This window comes from Vicia villosa, unplaced genomic scaffold, assembly GCF_029867415.1.
Source record: "Vicia villosa cultivar HV-30 ecotype Madison, WI unplaced genomic scaffold, Vvil1.0 ctg.000121F_1_1, whole genome shotgun sequence".
Taxonomy (NCBI): Eukaryota; Viridiplantae; Streptophyta; class Magnoliopsida; order Fabales; family Fabaceae; genus Vicia; species Vicia villosa.
In genome coordinates, this window is record NW_026705023.1 from 44301 (window position 1) to 59730 (window position 15430).

At 35.4% G+C, this 15430-nt stretch overlaps 2 protein-coding genes across 3 annotated transcripts; one reads left to right on the forward strand and one right to left on the reverse strand.

The window, feature by feature from the left end:
- Nucleotides 1–342: 342 nt before the first annotated feature.
- Nucleotides 343–6324, forward strand: LOC131624402 (uncharacterized). Of its 2 annotated transcripts, none has more exons than XM_058895346.1 (9): nucleotides 343–609; nucleotides 2124–2209; nucleotides 3275–3762; nucleotides 3933–4106; nucleotides 4473–4584; nucleotides 4837–5070; nucleotides 5178–5302; nucleotides 5391–5810; nucleotides 5919–6324. In XM_058895346.1, exons 1-9 carry the CDS (start codon nucleotides 577–579, stop codon nucleotides 5966–5968), a joined length of 1722 nt encoding a protein of 573 aa, XP_058751329.1. In that variant the 5' UTR covers nucleotides 343–576; the 3' UTR covers nucleotides 5969–6324. The 2 variants fall into 2 exon arrangements, with proteins under 2 accessions (XP_058751329.1, XP_058751328.1); XM_058895345.1 differs by having other exon boundaries at nucleotides 345–609; nucleotides 5391–5816; nucleotides 5919–6321.
- Nucleotides 6325–9261: 2937 nt separating this feature from the next.
- Nucleotides 9262–9747, reverse strand: LOC131624418 (uncharacterized). Its single transcript, XM_058895358.1, has one exon. The coding sequence runs from the start codon at nucleotides 9745–9747 to the stop codon at nucleotides 9262–9264; it is 486 nt and encodes a 161-aa protein (XP_058751341.1).
- Nucleotides 9748–15430: the final 5683 nt, after the last annotated feature.

A 15430-nucleotide genomic window follows, 5' to 3' on the forward strand; every position in this document is an offset into this window, starting at 1 on the left:
TTTCAGTTCCTCTTTACCTTTGATTCCTCTTATTGTTCCTAACAAATTGGATCGTCCTGCCTAACCCTTTCATTTTTGTTTCTTTATAATTTTCCTTGATCTAGAAAAACCCTACCAAACCCATGAATGGAAAATAAAAAATAGAAGAAGCAAGAGAAATTCCTCCTTCTTTCCCATCCTCTTTCTTTCTTTTATATTTCCCTCAAACCAAACAGATCTTTGCCTAACAAACTTCTCCGAAACCCATCTGAAAGCGACCTTTAACTCCAATTTATTATTATTTTTCTTTTGTCATTTTCTCCCGAAAACTGAAAACGTAAACTTCTTGACTAAGGGTGGCACACAATTCTCACACACTCTCACTCTCTCTCTCAACAAACTCTCCACTCTCCACTACTACCATTCTCATTTCTCACCATTCACACTGCATTTCCATTTGAAGAGTATAAAACAAAATCAAAACCGAAAACCCTTTCATTTCTCATACTTTCTAGGTTTTCTCTCTCTCTCTCTCTCTAAAACTCTTTCTCACTCTCTCTCTCTCTCTCTCTCTCATCATCGTAGCAACAAGCAACAATGCAGAGAAGAAGCAACGATCAACCTGGCAAGGTACATTTCTCCGCTACATTTTTCAATCGGTTTTCGTTTTTTTTTTTTGTGTTAATGTTTGTTTTCAGTTTTCATTCACTTCAGAGATGATTCGTTATTTCCTTTTCGCTTACTCTGTTTAGATTTTACTTTTTTTTAGTTACTAATTTTTTCTTCTGGTTTTTCGTGATAATCGGAGAATGTGACGGTGATTTCTGTTAGATGTGGTTGTTGAGAGTAGAGATTTCTATAACTGTTGTATTTTGATCGTAATTGTTGTTACATGCAATTTATAACTGTACTCAATAATTAGTTGATATAAGGTGTTGTTAGTTATAACAATGAGTGGTTATAGCTTATATTATATTATTTCTTAATTGAGTTGTTGTTACGAGATTTGAGCGCTTCATGTTGAATGATGCAGAGTTTTTGTTGAAGTTGCTAACACAAAAGCTGATTATTAACTTATAATCAAGGTTTTAAATAAGCTTAAAGAATTTTGCAATTTCGGTCAGTACTGGTGTTGCGACACTTATTGGAGTCATTGTTGTGTGAATTAACCAGAATTAGTTTTTTATCATAGAAATGATGAATTTGTTGAAACCGTTTTGTTGAGGTCGTTTTTGAGGTAATAGAATGTTGTTTAAAATTTTGCTCATAATTTTCTCATTTACCAAGTGAAAATAAATCTCAATGGTTATTTTTCCCTTTTATGTAAAAGTAAATTCGAAGCTCCGTGTGATGATTTTTTTTGGTTATTACACAAACTTTTCTGGTTATGGTTTGTAGATGCTTACATTGATCTCGTTCTTTTCTTTTTCAAAACTTAGTCTCCATGTTTGGCTTGAAACGATTGCTTCTTTTAAGCAGCTTCTTCGGAGAAATACTGAAAATGCAATTATTCAATTTAGAAATTATAAGTGTTTCCAAATGAAATGACCACTTAAGTTTCCTCCAGAAGTTCGTAGTGTTGTGATATAGAATGTCTGTATGGAGCTTATCCAAATAGTATTCGCATAACCATAAATCTATCTCCATGCGTAGCTTATATTTATGCAGTAAAGTTTCTCTTGGGGCTGATTAATAAATGTTTTCTTCACATGCAGTAAAGATGATTAGTAGTCATGTGATATTGTGGGATAATTCTACTTCTAACTTTTATTAACTCCCAATATTTGGTATGAGGCCATGAGCTCCTCGCATCTTAAAAGAAGCTTGACTTTTGGATTTCTTGGCTTGAACTTCCTCTGAAATGTTGTAGGCATGAAGCCATACTTTTCATGGGAGATATATAAAATGTGTCTATACAATGCCATACCGACCTCACTTATAGTGGGATATGGCTTGGTTGTTGTTGTTGTTGTTTATACAATGCCATCTCTCCATACGAGAATTGCTTGTTTAAACTCGAATGCTAAACAAAGTAATTTTCGCAGTTTAAAGAATGGGTGCTTTCAATATTTTGTAATAAATGTTTCATGATGAAAACTTTGGTTTTCTTGGTAGTTGATGTTTATGTTCAATATTCCTTGCAGGTTGAACCCTGTGATATATGCGGTGCTGTTGGTTTTGCTGAATTATGTGTCACTTGCACTAAATGCAATGTATTTCGGGAACATATGTAATGATCTCCCTCTTCCTCTTATCTTATTATAGTCTTTCCTTTTCTGACTCTTTTAGATTCTTTCTTTTTTCTCACTTAATGATTTTTCTGTAACTCACTTATCTGATGTGTTGTCAAGATATGAACTGATTTATACAGCCTTTGATCAAACAGTCCATGCTCTCTTAGAAACATTATAACAAGTCTTATAGGGACAAAAATGCACCATCAACTTAAGTTCAACAGACTAGCATGATAAGGGTAAATGTTAATGATCGATCCCTTCTCCGATCTTGACCGTGATGGATTGAAAACTAGCAAGTGTGAACCAATCTGTGGCATTGGCGCAATGGGGGGAGCCCCCATCGGTCGCTTTTACAATGGTTGTTGTAAATTGAAATGATGGGGGAGTGATAAGGTGGTTTGGTTGGTTGGGGAAGTTATGAGTTCCACTCCCTTAAAATGGTCATTTAAAAAATTGAAAATATAGATGAGTCGGAATAAATAGTAGGGATCAACCATGAGAGCTGAAGTCTCAATTTGAAATAAATTACTCCCTGGGAGCTGAAATTGTATACTTTCAAGCAACACAAAAAGACAGCTTTATCTAAAATTGCAAACTTAAGGGGTTGAAATCAATGACAGCCCAAGACTATATGTAGAAACTGTGGAATACAATAAAAGAATGAAAGGAAAGAATCAATAATAATTTCTACTACCATCTACACATACAAACTTTTTGGGCAACTGATATATGTTGCTAATTGTCTATTTGAATTTATATTCTTTTTCCGGAAACCGTGAGCATTCAATTCTGAGGGCTTCTTTGATTCTAAACCTTATATGATATATGCATTCTGCTATCAAATGCATTAGACCTTTTATTAGCTAGTAGGCTTAACGAATGAGAAAACAAAAATACGAGGCCGCAATCTAACTTTGGCACATAATATTACACAGTTTCTTCTTATCTTACAAAGGAATGGTTCTGACTTCTGAAAATGGTTTTACTATATCCCTTTTGCTGTACTACTGCTGTGTATAATTTTGTTCTGATTCCATACAATTTCTGTCCCATTTCAGTTACTGCATGCGAAAAAATCTTACTGAAATTCCAGATTACTGGTTTTGTGAAACATGCCAATCCAAAAATGGTACAACTTCTCCATGTGAAGTGAAACAGGATGTTGGCTTGCAGGGTACAACCTCACCATGTGAAGTGAAACAGGATACTGGCTTGCAGGTTTCCACACGGAAAAAATCTTTTAGAACAGCCCCAACAGGGAAAGTGAAGTACCTTCACGAGGATGAAGTCATCAAACTTTCTAGCTGTAATATCTCTATGAAAGCCACTCCTAGCTCTACTTCACCGATGACGATGACCAAGAAGGCTAGTTCTACTTTGCCGATTACCAAAAGGGCACATGTAGCATCCAAAAGTGTTATTCCGAAGATTCCCTCCCCGGCTCTGAAACCAAATCCTAGCCTAGCACCTATGGCACATGGAAAGTTTCCAAGAAATGGAGTTCAGAAAAATCCAATGAATGATCAACACGCTTCATCATCGAAAGGTGATAATTTTTCTGCTTCTTTGCTGCAATCCATATTCCTTCAAACAACACATACATATATTGAACCAATATGAAAATGGGATACTAGTATGAATTTTTTTAAAGCCTTTATTTGCATGTTTTCCATACTACTTGTTTGGGATTTCTATTTGAGATTGTTCATATTATAGGGCCAACAAAGGAGAATCAATTTGTATCTGAGCGGCGACTGAGTATTCCAATACCTGATAGAAAAGTTCAACCTCTTAAAGTTCACACTCGTGATCCTCAGATAGAAAAGTCTACAAAAAGGGAACCTTGTAAAGATTTTTCAGCTACTAAATCTTTACCTGTTGCTGTTTCAGGTAGGATACTTTTCTAGCTATAATGGATTCTTCTAGTTGTGTCTGTTTCTTTCTTTGATTGGTTTTTACATTTACTTAAGTCTTAACATCTCAATATATATATATATATATATATATATATATATATATATATATATATATATATATATATATATATATATATATATATATATATATATATATATATATATATATATATATATATATATATATATATATATATATATATATATATATATATAGATAGATAGAAAAGTGTCTTGGTTTGTATTGTGAATTGTGATATTATGTCACTTGAGCCTGCCGGATTTGAATCAATTATCTCTATCTTATTATTTTCCCTTTTGCTTTCTGTTTTCTTTCTAGATGCTGCTACCGAGTGTAACGGATTTAATAGGGAAGAAAACAAGATTCAGAGTATTCCTGAAAACTTCAATCGTGATCGTAAATATTTTCCCTCTTCAATTCGTGCTTGGAGGTGTGTACGCTTCTTCTTTTTTTCATAAATAACTTCTTTCTTAAATTTCCTTTGCTGGATTCAATTGTCGCATTTGCTTAGAAATAATTTAGAATAGAAGATGTTATGCGTATGACTTGCAACGGCCAGCGTTAATTAATTGTGGAATTTATTACAATTATTGTATGAAACCTGCAGATGCCAACAATTTAGTTCCATAAAATTTTTAATTTTATTAACATGAAATTTCATATGATGACGACCATTTTGTAGTGGCCGATTCCAGATTCTTCAAGCGGCTGCATCTGTAGAATTTTATGATGGGTTTGAGGCCAAACCTCCCTGCGTTGTTAATAGAAAGGCATACAATCTTTCAAGCAAAATTCCGCAGGTACTTCAAGTGGAATCACTTTCTGCTTTGAATGTCTTGACTGATGTATTCCAGAATTATTCTCCCACTCTTCAAGATATCGCATTATATTTCTTCCCATCAGATAGCCAAGAGAGGTCAGCTTTTGCTTCCTACGTTGATATCCTTCCTTCTGTTGTTGTTTCTGCTGAGCTGTTATTTGTTGTTTAAGCTGCTTATACATCATGTTTTCAATTGACTATAGGTCCAGAAAAAGCTTAAACAGTCTATTGAAGTTTATGAATGATGAAAACTCAATGCTGAGAAGTTTAATTGATGGAGTGGAGTTGTTGGTCTTTACATCACATCAGCTTAATGAGCATTCAAGGGGTACGAATATTTACCAGTTGTTATTTATTCCGGCATCTATAATTGCTTTCTGTGTCTTCGTGAAGATAACATAAATCAATCTCCCCAGGTACTATTGCTGCTGTGCATGAAGGATATTTTCTGTGGGGAGTTTTTCGCTCAAAAAAATCTAATACTTCTAATGACAGATCACCTGCCATGGATCCCGTTGATATGGATATTGATATGATTGGAGGAAATGATATTGCGGGAAGAGTTGATAATGTTCTTAATAGCAGTCTCAGGAGTCCCTCTCAGGTTTCTTTGCAAGGAATACCTCTTCTGAGCCCCACTTCTATTAAGGTAGAAGAAAAGACCTTAACCCCGAGAAGCAATTTGAATTTGAATGGCGGGGACAGAACAATTTCGTCTGAAAATCTTAGAAAGAACATCAAATCTGAGCATTCTTGGGAACCATCATCATGGAGCCCGGTAAGGAAATATCGTAAAATGCATGACATACTTGAGAGTGTTCCACCTGGCTTTGAAGGTAATGGTAAGAATTATTCTTTATGAAACTTCATTCATTGACCAAAAATCTATTGTATAATATTGAAGATCCGTGTCTCTAACAGTGCTTGTTTTGTGGGATTTTCAGGACATGGTGCTGCGAAACCCTCAAATATTAAGAGACGGTACTTGTATTAGAATATATTCAGGTGATGGTATATAAACTATGGACAAAAATTATAGTTAGCTTTTTGATACCAGATTGATTCAACTCATCTCTGCTCCTATAATGGAGAATTTGCATTTGGTTTTATTAGAATTAGTAGGTGATTATGTTAAGTTTCTCCTTTTTTTGATCACGGGTGTTTAATACTTCTATCTTTGATGTTTAATTTCCCACATGTGCAGTTGGGTTAACAATCACAGAACTTCACAATATTTCTAATCAGGTTGCATATGATAACAACTCTAATAGTTTTTAGAGCTTAATTTGGGATTATGGTGAGTTTTGTTAGGGCGTGAGTCACTTTTTATTGAGGAGAGATTAATGAAATAAGGATTGATATTATTATAGGAGCAAATGACACAAAGGTTTCAAAGTTTAATTCGACACTAAATCTCAATTGTTAATATTACTTGATCAAGTGGTCATCTCAATAGTCTAATTCTTAGGAAAAAAATACGGTATATATATATATATATATATATATATATATATATATATATATATATATATATATATATATATATATAGAGGAGAGATTAATGAAATAAGGATTGATATTATTATAGGAGCAAATGACACAAAGGTTTCAAAGTTTAATTCGACACTAAATCTCAATTGTTAATATTACTTGATCAAGTGGTCATCTCAATAGTCTAATTCTTAGGAAAAAAATAGGGTATATATATATATATATATATATATATATATATATATATATATATATATATATATATATATATATATATATATATATATATATATATATAGAGGAGAGATTAATGAAATAAGGATTGATATTATTATAGGAGCAAATGACACAAAGGTTTCAAAGTTTAATTCGACACTAAATCTCAATGGTTAATATTACTTGATCAAGTGGTCATCTCAATAGTCTAATTCTTAGGAAAAAAATAGGGTGTATATATATATATATATATATATATATATATATATATATATATATATATATATATATATATATATATATATATATATATATATTATTTTATTTAATATGACTATTTGATCAATTCTTTTAATGGTTGAGATTTGTTTCATTTCGAATAAATATTTTTTAAAATCAACAGTTGGATTGATACATACTATCATATAGATTCCACCTATATAACATTAAAATTAACTTTGCATGAAAGTTCATTTTGAGGTTAATCTTTGGGTATCTTGATGGTATATCAAATCATTATAGATTAATCAAAAAATTTATAGGTATGATTTATATGATAATATGTTTCAATCTAACGGTTGATTTTAAAAAATATTTATTTGAAATGAAGTTACGAATGGGTGTAACTTATAGTGTAACTCTTTGGGTGTAAGACGTATCCTATGAGAATACCATTTTTATGTGAGAACATGAGAATGAATATGAATCATTAGATTTTTAAATAAACGGTGGAGATTATGTGTCATTTTTTTCTCATCCATTAATAAAATAAAAACTTGTTCAAACATGCATAGATAGATACATAACACATCAAGTGGATGAACCGACAACAATCCAACATAGTTCCCAACTTTATTTTCATTAACGTAGCGAAAACAAACATATTCTCTTCAAAAATTCTCAACAGTATATTAGCATCACATATTCAGTAAAAAGGGAGTCCTTCATACTCCAACAGATCAACAAAATTAAAATGCCAACATATCAAAAATAGACAAGCGTTCTTACCTTTGGTGTTACGTATCAAAGCACAGACGCCTACTCATAAAATAAGAAGAACAACCTCTTCTGGACTTCACAACCTCGGATTACTCCTGATTATCTGCATGCTATCGTATAAAGCATCATTCCAAAAGAAGGATGAGATATCACAACAATATAATAAGTTATATAATAATAAGAATGTGATAGATATACAATGCAAATTATTAATAGTAATTCATCTTTACATGTCACACAATTCATACTTTGATTATTTCAAGACAACATCATATCAATTCTTCAATGTCATGCTATGCAACTGACATCGACTCTATGAATATGGTACCAACAAGGCATAATCCCTAGCAAATTTTCAATCCAGACAAATAATAGAGCATAAGCCCTCAACAATTTTCTAATTCAGGCCAACAACAAAGCATAAGTCCTCAATAATTTTCCAATCCAGTCCAACAACAATTTGCCAAGCTAGACCAACAACAAAGCATAAACCCTTAACAATGTATGCATGCGACACTAACATGCAACTTCGTAAATCATGCAACAACAATATTATCATGCAAATTATTATACAATTCATCCAATCATCATTCATACTATATCATCATTTAATCACAACAAAATTCATCACACTCTGTAGACACCAACACATAAGACATAAGTATCCAACAGAAAAATATCATTTTCAATGGTTCAAACGGCACGTCAAATGGAAACCCGAGTCAAAAGTTATGAATTTTTCAAAGTTTACAAAATGTTGTCAAACAGTGAGCAATCAATTGCACTCAGACAACAATCGGTTGCACCCTGTACCAGAGGCCAAATTTCAAATTTTCACATAGTGCAATCGATAGCACCCTCACAGCAATCATTTGCTTACTGAAATAGAAGCGAATATTCACCAAAATTTGATAGTGCAATCGATTGCACCTGCATTGCAATCGATTGCACCCTGTGAAAAACAGTTTTACAAATTCTTAAAAGTAGCAGTACGAAAACCTAATTGTCCCAATTTCAAAAATCGAAACTTCATTAAATATTGCAGAATCAAACCTAAAATTATCATTGCGATTAATATGCATCAATATCATCATGTTCATAACATCAAATTCACCATATTTATCTTATTATCACCAACAATCACATATAGTGATAAATCTATGAACAATTTGTATCAAAACCTAGCATTCAACAATTCCCACATACCCATAATTATACCACCTATTATAAACTCGGAATCCCACCCTTAACTTGGATTGAAGATTCTCAACTCTTACGATGAAATCCCTAGCTCTAGCTTCCTTGTGTCCTTTTCTTCTCTTCTCTCTTCTATGACTGTTCTCTGTTTTCACGTTCTGATTCTTTCTAACTTCTCACTTCTATGTTTTCCCACTAATAATCCTTAGACCTCTAAATCATAATTCCAACCTTGCCCTTCTCTAATTAAATAATTATTTAATTTGATATAATATAATAATTATTCTATTATTTTACTAATAATAATAATAATAATCAAATAATTACTAGTTCTATCACTACACCTCCATGCCTCTACATTTTCGGTCATACACCTCCAATGCCTTAACTTCCATAATTCTCATCATCACTGTCATATGCACTACTGATTTCATCAGGCACCTCACCACCCACTCCATTAACATCTTCATCAACATTGTCTGCCACAACATTATCACCCACTCCATTAACATCTTCCTCAACATTGTCAGCCACAACATTATCACCCACTCCATTAACATCTTCCTCAACATTGTCTTCTACAACATTACCACCCACTCCATTAACATCTTCATCAACATTTTCAGCCACAACATTATCACCCACTCCATTAACATCTTCCTCAACATTTTCTTCTACAACATTATCAGGTTCCAAATAAGGCCATGCTTCTATAAGCAAGTTAGAATAAACTGGCTCAGCTATCTTGTGTTGAATATAAATGTCACATTCTTGATGCACCATATAAATATCAGCTATTTCTAAGGCTCCTTTATCATCAACCAGTTCAGACATGCCTAATGTAGGATTTTGATTTTGATACTCGTCCATTACACCTAAATCATAAGAAACCCTAAACTAAATAAGAACCATACTATAAAAACCCTAAATCACAAAAAATTACTGAGAAACATGCTGAAAAACCCTAAATCATAAAACTTAATCACAAAAACCTTAAAAATACTGAGAAACATCTAAAAACCCTAAATCATAACTTCAGGCATTAGAGAGACTAGGTCTAAAACTGACATACCCAACTTAACACTATTAGAAGTACTTTCGCATACTAAACTCAAATCTCGGAATTGCTCAGTTAAATCCAATTCCCGCACCATTAGCATAGACATATGCAATGACTTCCTACTCAATGCATCAGCAACAACATTTGCTTTACCAGGATGGTAATTCAAACCGAAATCATAATCTTTCAGAAATTCTAACCATCTCCTCTGCCTCATATTAAGTTCCTTCTGATCGAAGAGATATTTTAGAGTCTTATGGTCGCTGAATACCTCAAATCGAGAACCATAAATATAATGTCTCCACAGCTTCAACACAAATACTACAGCCGCCAATTCCAAATCATGAGTCGGATAATTCCTTTCATGAATTTTCAACTGTCTTGAAGCATAAGCTACTACCTGCTTATCTTGCATCAACACACCGCCTAAACCCATTAGTGAAGCATCACAATACACATCGAAAGACTTCGTTGGATTAGGCAAAATTAAGATCGGAGCACTTGTCAATCTCTTCTTCAATTCTTGAAAACCTTTTTCACATTCTGAATCCCATACAAATACTTGTCCTTTCCTGGTTAACTTAGTCATTGGTAATGTCAACTTCGAAAATCCCTCAATGAACTTTCTATAGTAACCTGCCAAACCAAGAAAACTACGAATCTCTGAAACATTCTTCGGCGTCTCCCACTGAGATACTGCTTCTACTTTTGTTGGATCTACCGTGATACCATTCTTCGAAATTACATGGCCAAGAAAACTTACTTCCTCTAACCAAAATTCACACCTGGACAATTTCGCATACAACTTCTTCTCCTTCAATAACTTCAATACCACTCTTAAATGCTCTGCATGTTCTTCATCACTCTTCGAGTAAATCAGAATGTCATCAATGAACACTACCACAAACTTTTCAAGATACGAGTGAAATATCCTGTTCATAGACTCCATGAAAACACCAGGTGCATTAGTAACACCAAATGGCATAACAAAATATTCATAGTGTCCATACCTCATTCAAAATGCCGTCTTCTGAATATCTTCCGCCTTTACACGAATTTGGTGATATCCAGACCTCAGATCAATCTTGCTAAACACACAAGCTCCAACCAACTGATCCATCAAATCATCCATCCTCGGCAAAGGGTATCGATTCTTGATTGTCACCTTGTTCAGTTGTCTATAATCAACACATAGCCTCATTGAACCTCCTTTCTTCTTAACCAACAGTACCGGCGCACCCCACGGTGACACACTAGGACGAATAAACTTCTTTTCCAACAATTCCTCTAATTGTTTCTTCAGTTCAGCCAATTCCGATGCCAACATGCGATACGGTGCCATCGACACAGGACTAGTTCCTGGAATCAATTCTATAGCGAACTCCACTTCTCTTTCAGGTGGCAACTCACTAACATCTTCTGGAAATACTTCCGGATACTCATTCACTACTCGTAGTTCACCGGTATTATCACCCCCTTTTACTTCCATCGAAGAGCACAACATAAATACCACCGCTCCATCATTGACAACTAAATTCATCTGTTTGACTGACATAGTCAAATCTTCAACACTAACCTCTTCAGGAAAGATAACCGTCTTCGTAAAACAATTGATATGAACTCGATTAAATTGTAACCAGTTCATCCCCAAAATGACGTCAAGTTGCTCAAGAGGAAGGCACACTAAGTCCATTCTAAACTTTCTACCAAATATGTCAATAGGACAGTTCAAACAAGCAGAAGAAGTAGTTACTGAACCCGACGCAGGAGTGTCAATAATCATACTTCCATGAATAACATATATTTCTAATCCCAATCGTTTAGCACAATCCAATGAAATGAACGAATGAGTCGCTCCAGTATCAATAATGGCAACTAAAGGTGTGTCATGGATAAAACACGCACCTTTAATCAGACGATCTTCCGGAGTAGTCTCTGACCCAGACAAAGCAAAGACCTTCCCACCAGTATGATCCTTCTTCGGTTTAGTGCAGTGTGGACTGATGTGACCCTCTTCGCCGCAATTGTAGCAAGTCACGATCCTCATCTTACAATCAGACGCAAGATGTCCCGCCTTACCACACTTGAAGCATTTCTTCTCTCCAATTTTGCACTCATTCCTTCTATGCCCAGTCTCGCCACAGTTATAGCACCTAACAGGAGCACCAAAATCTCCCCCACTAGGCCTCTTCCAATTCCCAGCTCTAGGATTTCCTCTACCATATGGCTTACCTCTATCCATAGGCTTCTTACCTTTCTTGTCAACCAACTCGCGAGAGCGAGATGACTTTAGCTTAAGGTTATCCTCTTCGAAGATCCTACTACAGTTCACCAAGTCGACAAATCCTCGAGTCCTCTGATACCTAATTCCTTGCTTGATCTCATCGCGAAGGCCATTCTCAAACTTGATGCACTTCGAGAATTCACTAGCCTCATCATTGTTGTAGTGAACATAGTACTTTGGCAACTCAACAAATTTCGAAGCATACTCTGGTACCGTCATATTACCCTGAGTCAGCTCCAAAAATTCAATCTCTTTCCTGCCTCGAACGTCCTCAGGAAAATACCTCCTCAGAAACCCTCTTTTGAACACAGCCCAGGAAATAGCTACACGCCTACACCATCAGCATCCAATTCAGCCCTGATAGCCATCCACCAGTCATCAGCCTCTTCAGACAACATATGAGTACCATACCTCACTTTCAGGTTCTCTGCACAATTGATGACTCTGAAAATCCTCTCGATCTCCTTAAGCCACTTCTGAGCACCTTCGGGATCATGCGTACCCTTGAACAACGGAGGATTGTTCCTCTGAAAACTGTTCAGCTTCCTGTCAGCACCAATGCCAGCCCCATTGACATTCCCTCCCAGTACACCAACAATCATGCCCAGAGCCTCAGCAATTGCATCGTCGTTCTCCCACCTCTTCCGGCCATTGTTCTGCTAAATATAAAACAATATTCATTAGAACAAGAAGTATCGATAGTGTCAACCTTACACTATTTGCATACGAGGGATTAACTGACACCAAGACTCCGACTCAAACGACCGACTATGCTTTGATACCACTATTGTAACACCCTTCTAAACCCCGCGGCAATTTAAATAAATAATCAGAGTAAAACATACGCACAAGGGTGCCACAATTATTTAAAAACAGATAATTCAACTATGGTCTAGTCATGCTTCATTAGGAGACGGTTCACCAAAACATGATTGTGTTTATCACAGCGGAATAATAAAACATCATCCATTACAACCAATTAAAAGCACAATTCAGCACCAATTAAAATAGAGTAATCTCATAAAAACTCTAAACTATCGTTCCCCAGTGTTACAGATCAGAGTATGACCGACAGGACCCAACATAAACGGAAATACTCTACAAGTCATCCTCACCAAGCACTAATGCCGCTACTCCTCAATCTGAAAATGACAACAAGTAAGGGTGAGTCTCATTCTCAATTAGTAAATATTATGCAATTCATAAGTAACAAGAATCATAATATACCGTTCACCCAACTATACATATTCAGATTCGCACAATAATAGATTACAATACATAACACAAAAATCCATACAATCATGTTATGACAAAATGCATATGACACAAATGACACTATGCATGTGGTACCAAGATTCGTGAATCACATTCACAGGACTTCTCTCTATGATACTGCCCTTCAAATCGCTCACACCCACACAGGCACACGACTAACCTCATCGCTCTCACCCCCATGGGCACACGATGACTGCTTACTAATCTCCGCACAATGGGAATTAGCCACCAACGATCCACTCAACAACGGGATCCATCGAGTTTTAAAGAAACAAAGTCGGCCACTGCCCATATTCATCATTCATCATATAAAACATTCAATTACTTGCACAACGCCCAAAACGGCACTAAGAACGGACCTACGGTTTGAAAGTTATGCATCTTTAAACTTTCCACAGAACACAGTCTGTTACTAGTTCGCGGCGCCAACACATGGACGCGGCGCAAACTGAGCGCATCAATTTTCCTTGGCCCTCTAACAATCCCAATATCTAATTGAATCAAACCATACATCATCATACCTATTACCTAAGATCACATAAGAGATACTAAAAGGAAGAGTCCCCCCTTACCTCGATGAATCTCTTGAATGCTCTCTTTCCGGTTTCACGTTCTTGCCTCTTTCCCTTCTCTTGCCCTTTCACGTGTTCTTCCTTTTTCTCCCCAAATGGTTCCTTTTCTTATTTTATGAAAAAAAAATAAAAGTGAATATAACTTAGTAAAAAGGTCCAACCAATAACACCCCTCTTTTACTAACATCACACCATAAGCCCAATAGCTCTTATTCCATCATTTTCTAATTAAATCCAAATAAAATACTAACGTTCCAATTATTTAATTTAAATCCAAATTAAATTAATAAACTGAAATTATGGGGTGTTACATGACCCAGCTGATCATGTCTCGATCTTCTTGAGGTATACAATTTTATTAGTTTGTTCAAACCCTTCCTGAGTCATCCTAGAGTTCCCTATGTTATTGAACTGTTCCCTTAGCACAGTCAGATCATCGGAAGAACTTTCAGGAGTTCTCTCTTTCTTGGTTCTGGAGGGTAAAGTGAAATCCATACCTCTTTCACTTGGATGTTGAGACATTTGATGTGACATTGTGGAGCTAGTATGGGAATGACTGGATTCCAGAGATGACTTGTCTTCTTCATTTAGCCCTGGGCTGTTCATGTTAGATGTCATTGTTTCTTCTTGACCAGTTTCCTCCCTGGAGATGAGCCCATTTTCATGTATTCTAATAAAGTCTTGAACTTTATTCAGCTCACATTTTAGGGATCTAGTCCCTTCTTCTAGTTCAGTGATAGTCCTCAACTGTTCTTTCTTCTCTTTATTCAGTCGTCACACCAGCCTCTTCTGTTTCTCCCCTCCTTCAAAGAGTTCAGCATTTGTGAAACATAACTATCTGAATGATGCAAATAGATCATCATATGCTGAATTATTCTAATTATCTGTCCATGAGCTGGTTAAGGCATTCACATGTTTGGCTGATTCTTCTTTAAGGTCACTGTCCGAGTCTTTTTCAGACCAGGTCACCGATAGACCTTTCTTTTGTCTCTTGAGGAATGTAGGACATTCAGGTTTGACGTGTCCAAAGCCTCCACATTCATAGCACTGTATACCTTTTTCATAAGTAGGGTTTTCTTCAGACTTACTCTTTCCAACATCATGTGAGTTCTGAATGTCTGATGATTTGTTCTGGACATTTGATCTTGGACATTTGCCCATCTGTTTCATCACTCGATTGAAATTTCTTCCTAGGAGGTTTATTGCATCAGATAACCCTTCTTCTAAATCCAGGTCACATTGTAACGCCCCATACTGCTTTCGGGATGATCGACTGACCCCACAAACCAACACAGGTCTTTTCAGCATGCTTTGACCTCACTCATAAGGACATTTGATCTTGGACATTTGCCCATCTGTTTC

Excerpts from the sequence above, each read along its gene's own strand:
- LOC131624418 (XM_058895358.1), bottom strand. The coding sequence starts at position 9,747 with ATGGACGAGTATCAAAATCAAAATCCTACATTAGGCATGTCTGAACTG.
- LOC131624402 (XM_058895345.1), top strand. The coding sequence starts at position 577 with ATGCAGAGAAGAAGCAACGATCAACCTGGCAAG. Across the intron at positions 5,071-5,177 it reads CCATCAGATAGCCAAGAGAG|GTCCAGAAAAAGCTTAAACA; the intron begins GTCAGCTTTTGC and ends AATTGACTATAG. Across the intron at positions 5,303-5,390 it reads GCTTAATGAGCATTCAAGGG|GTACTATTGCTGCTGTGCAT; the intron begins GTACGAATATTT and ends CAATCTCCCCAG.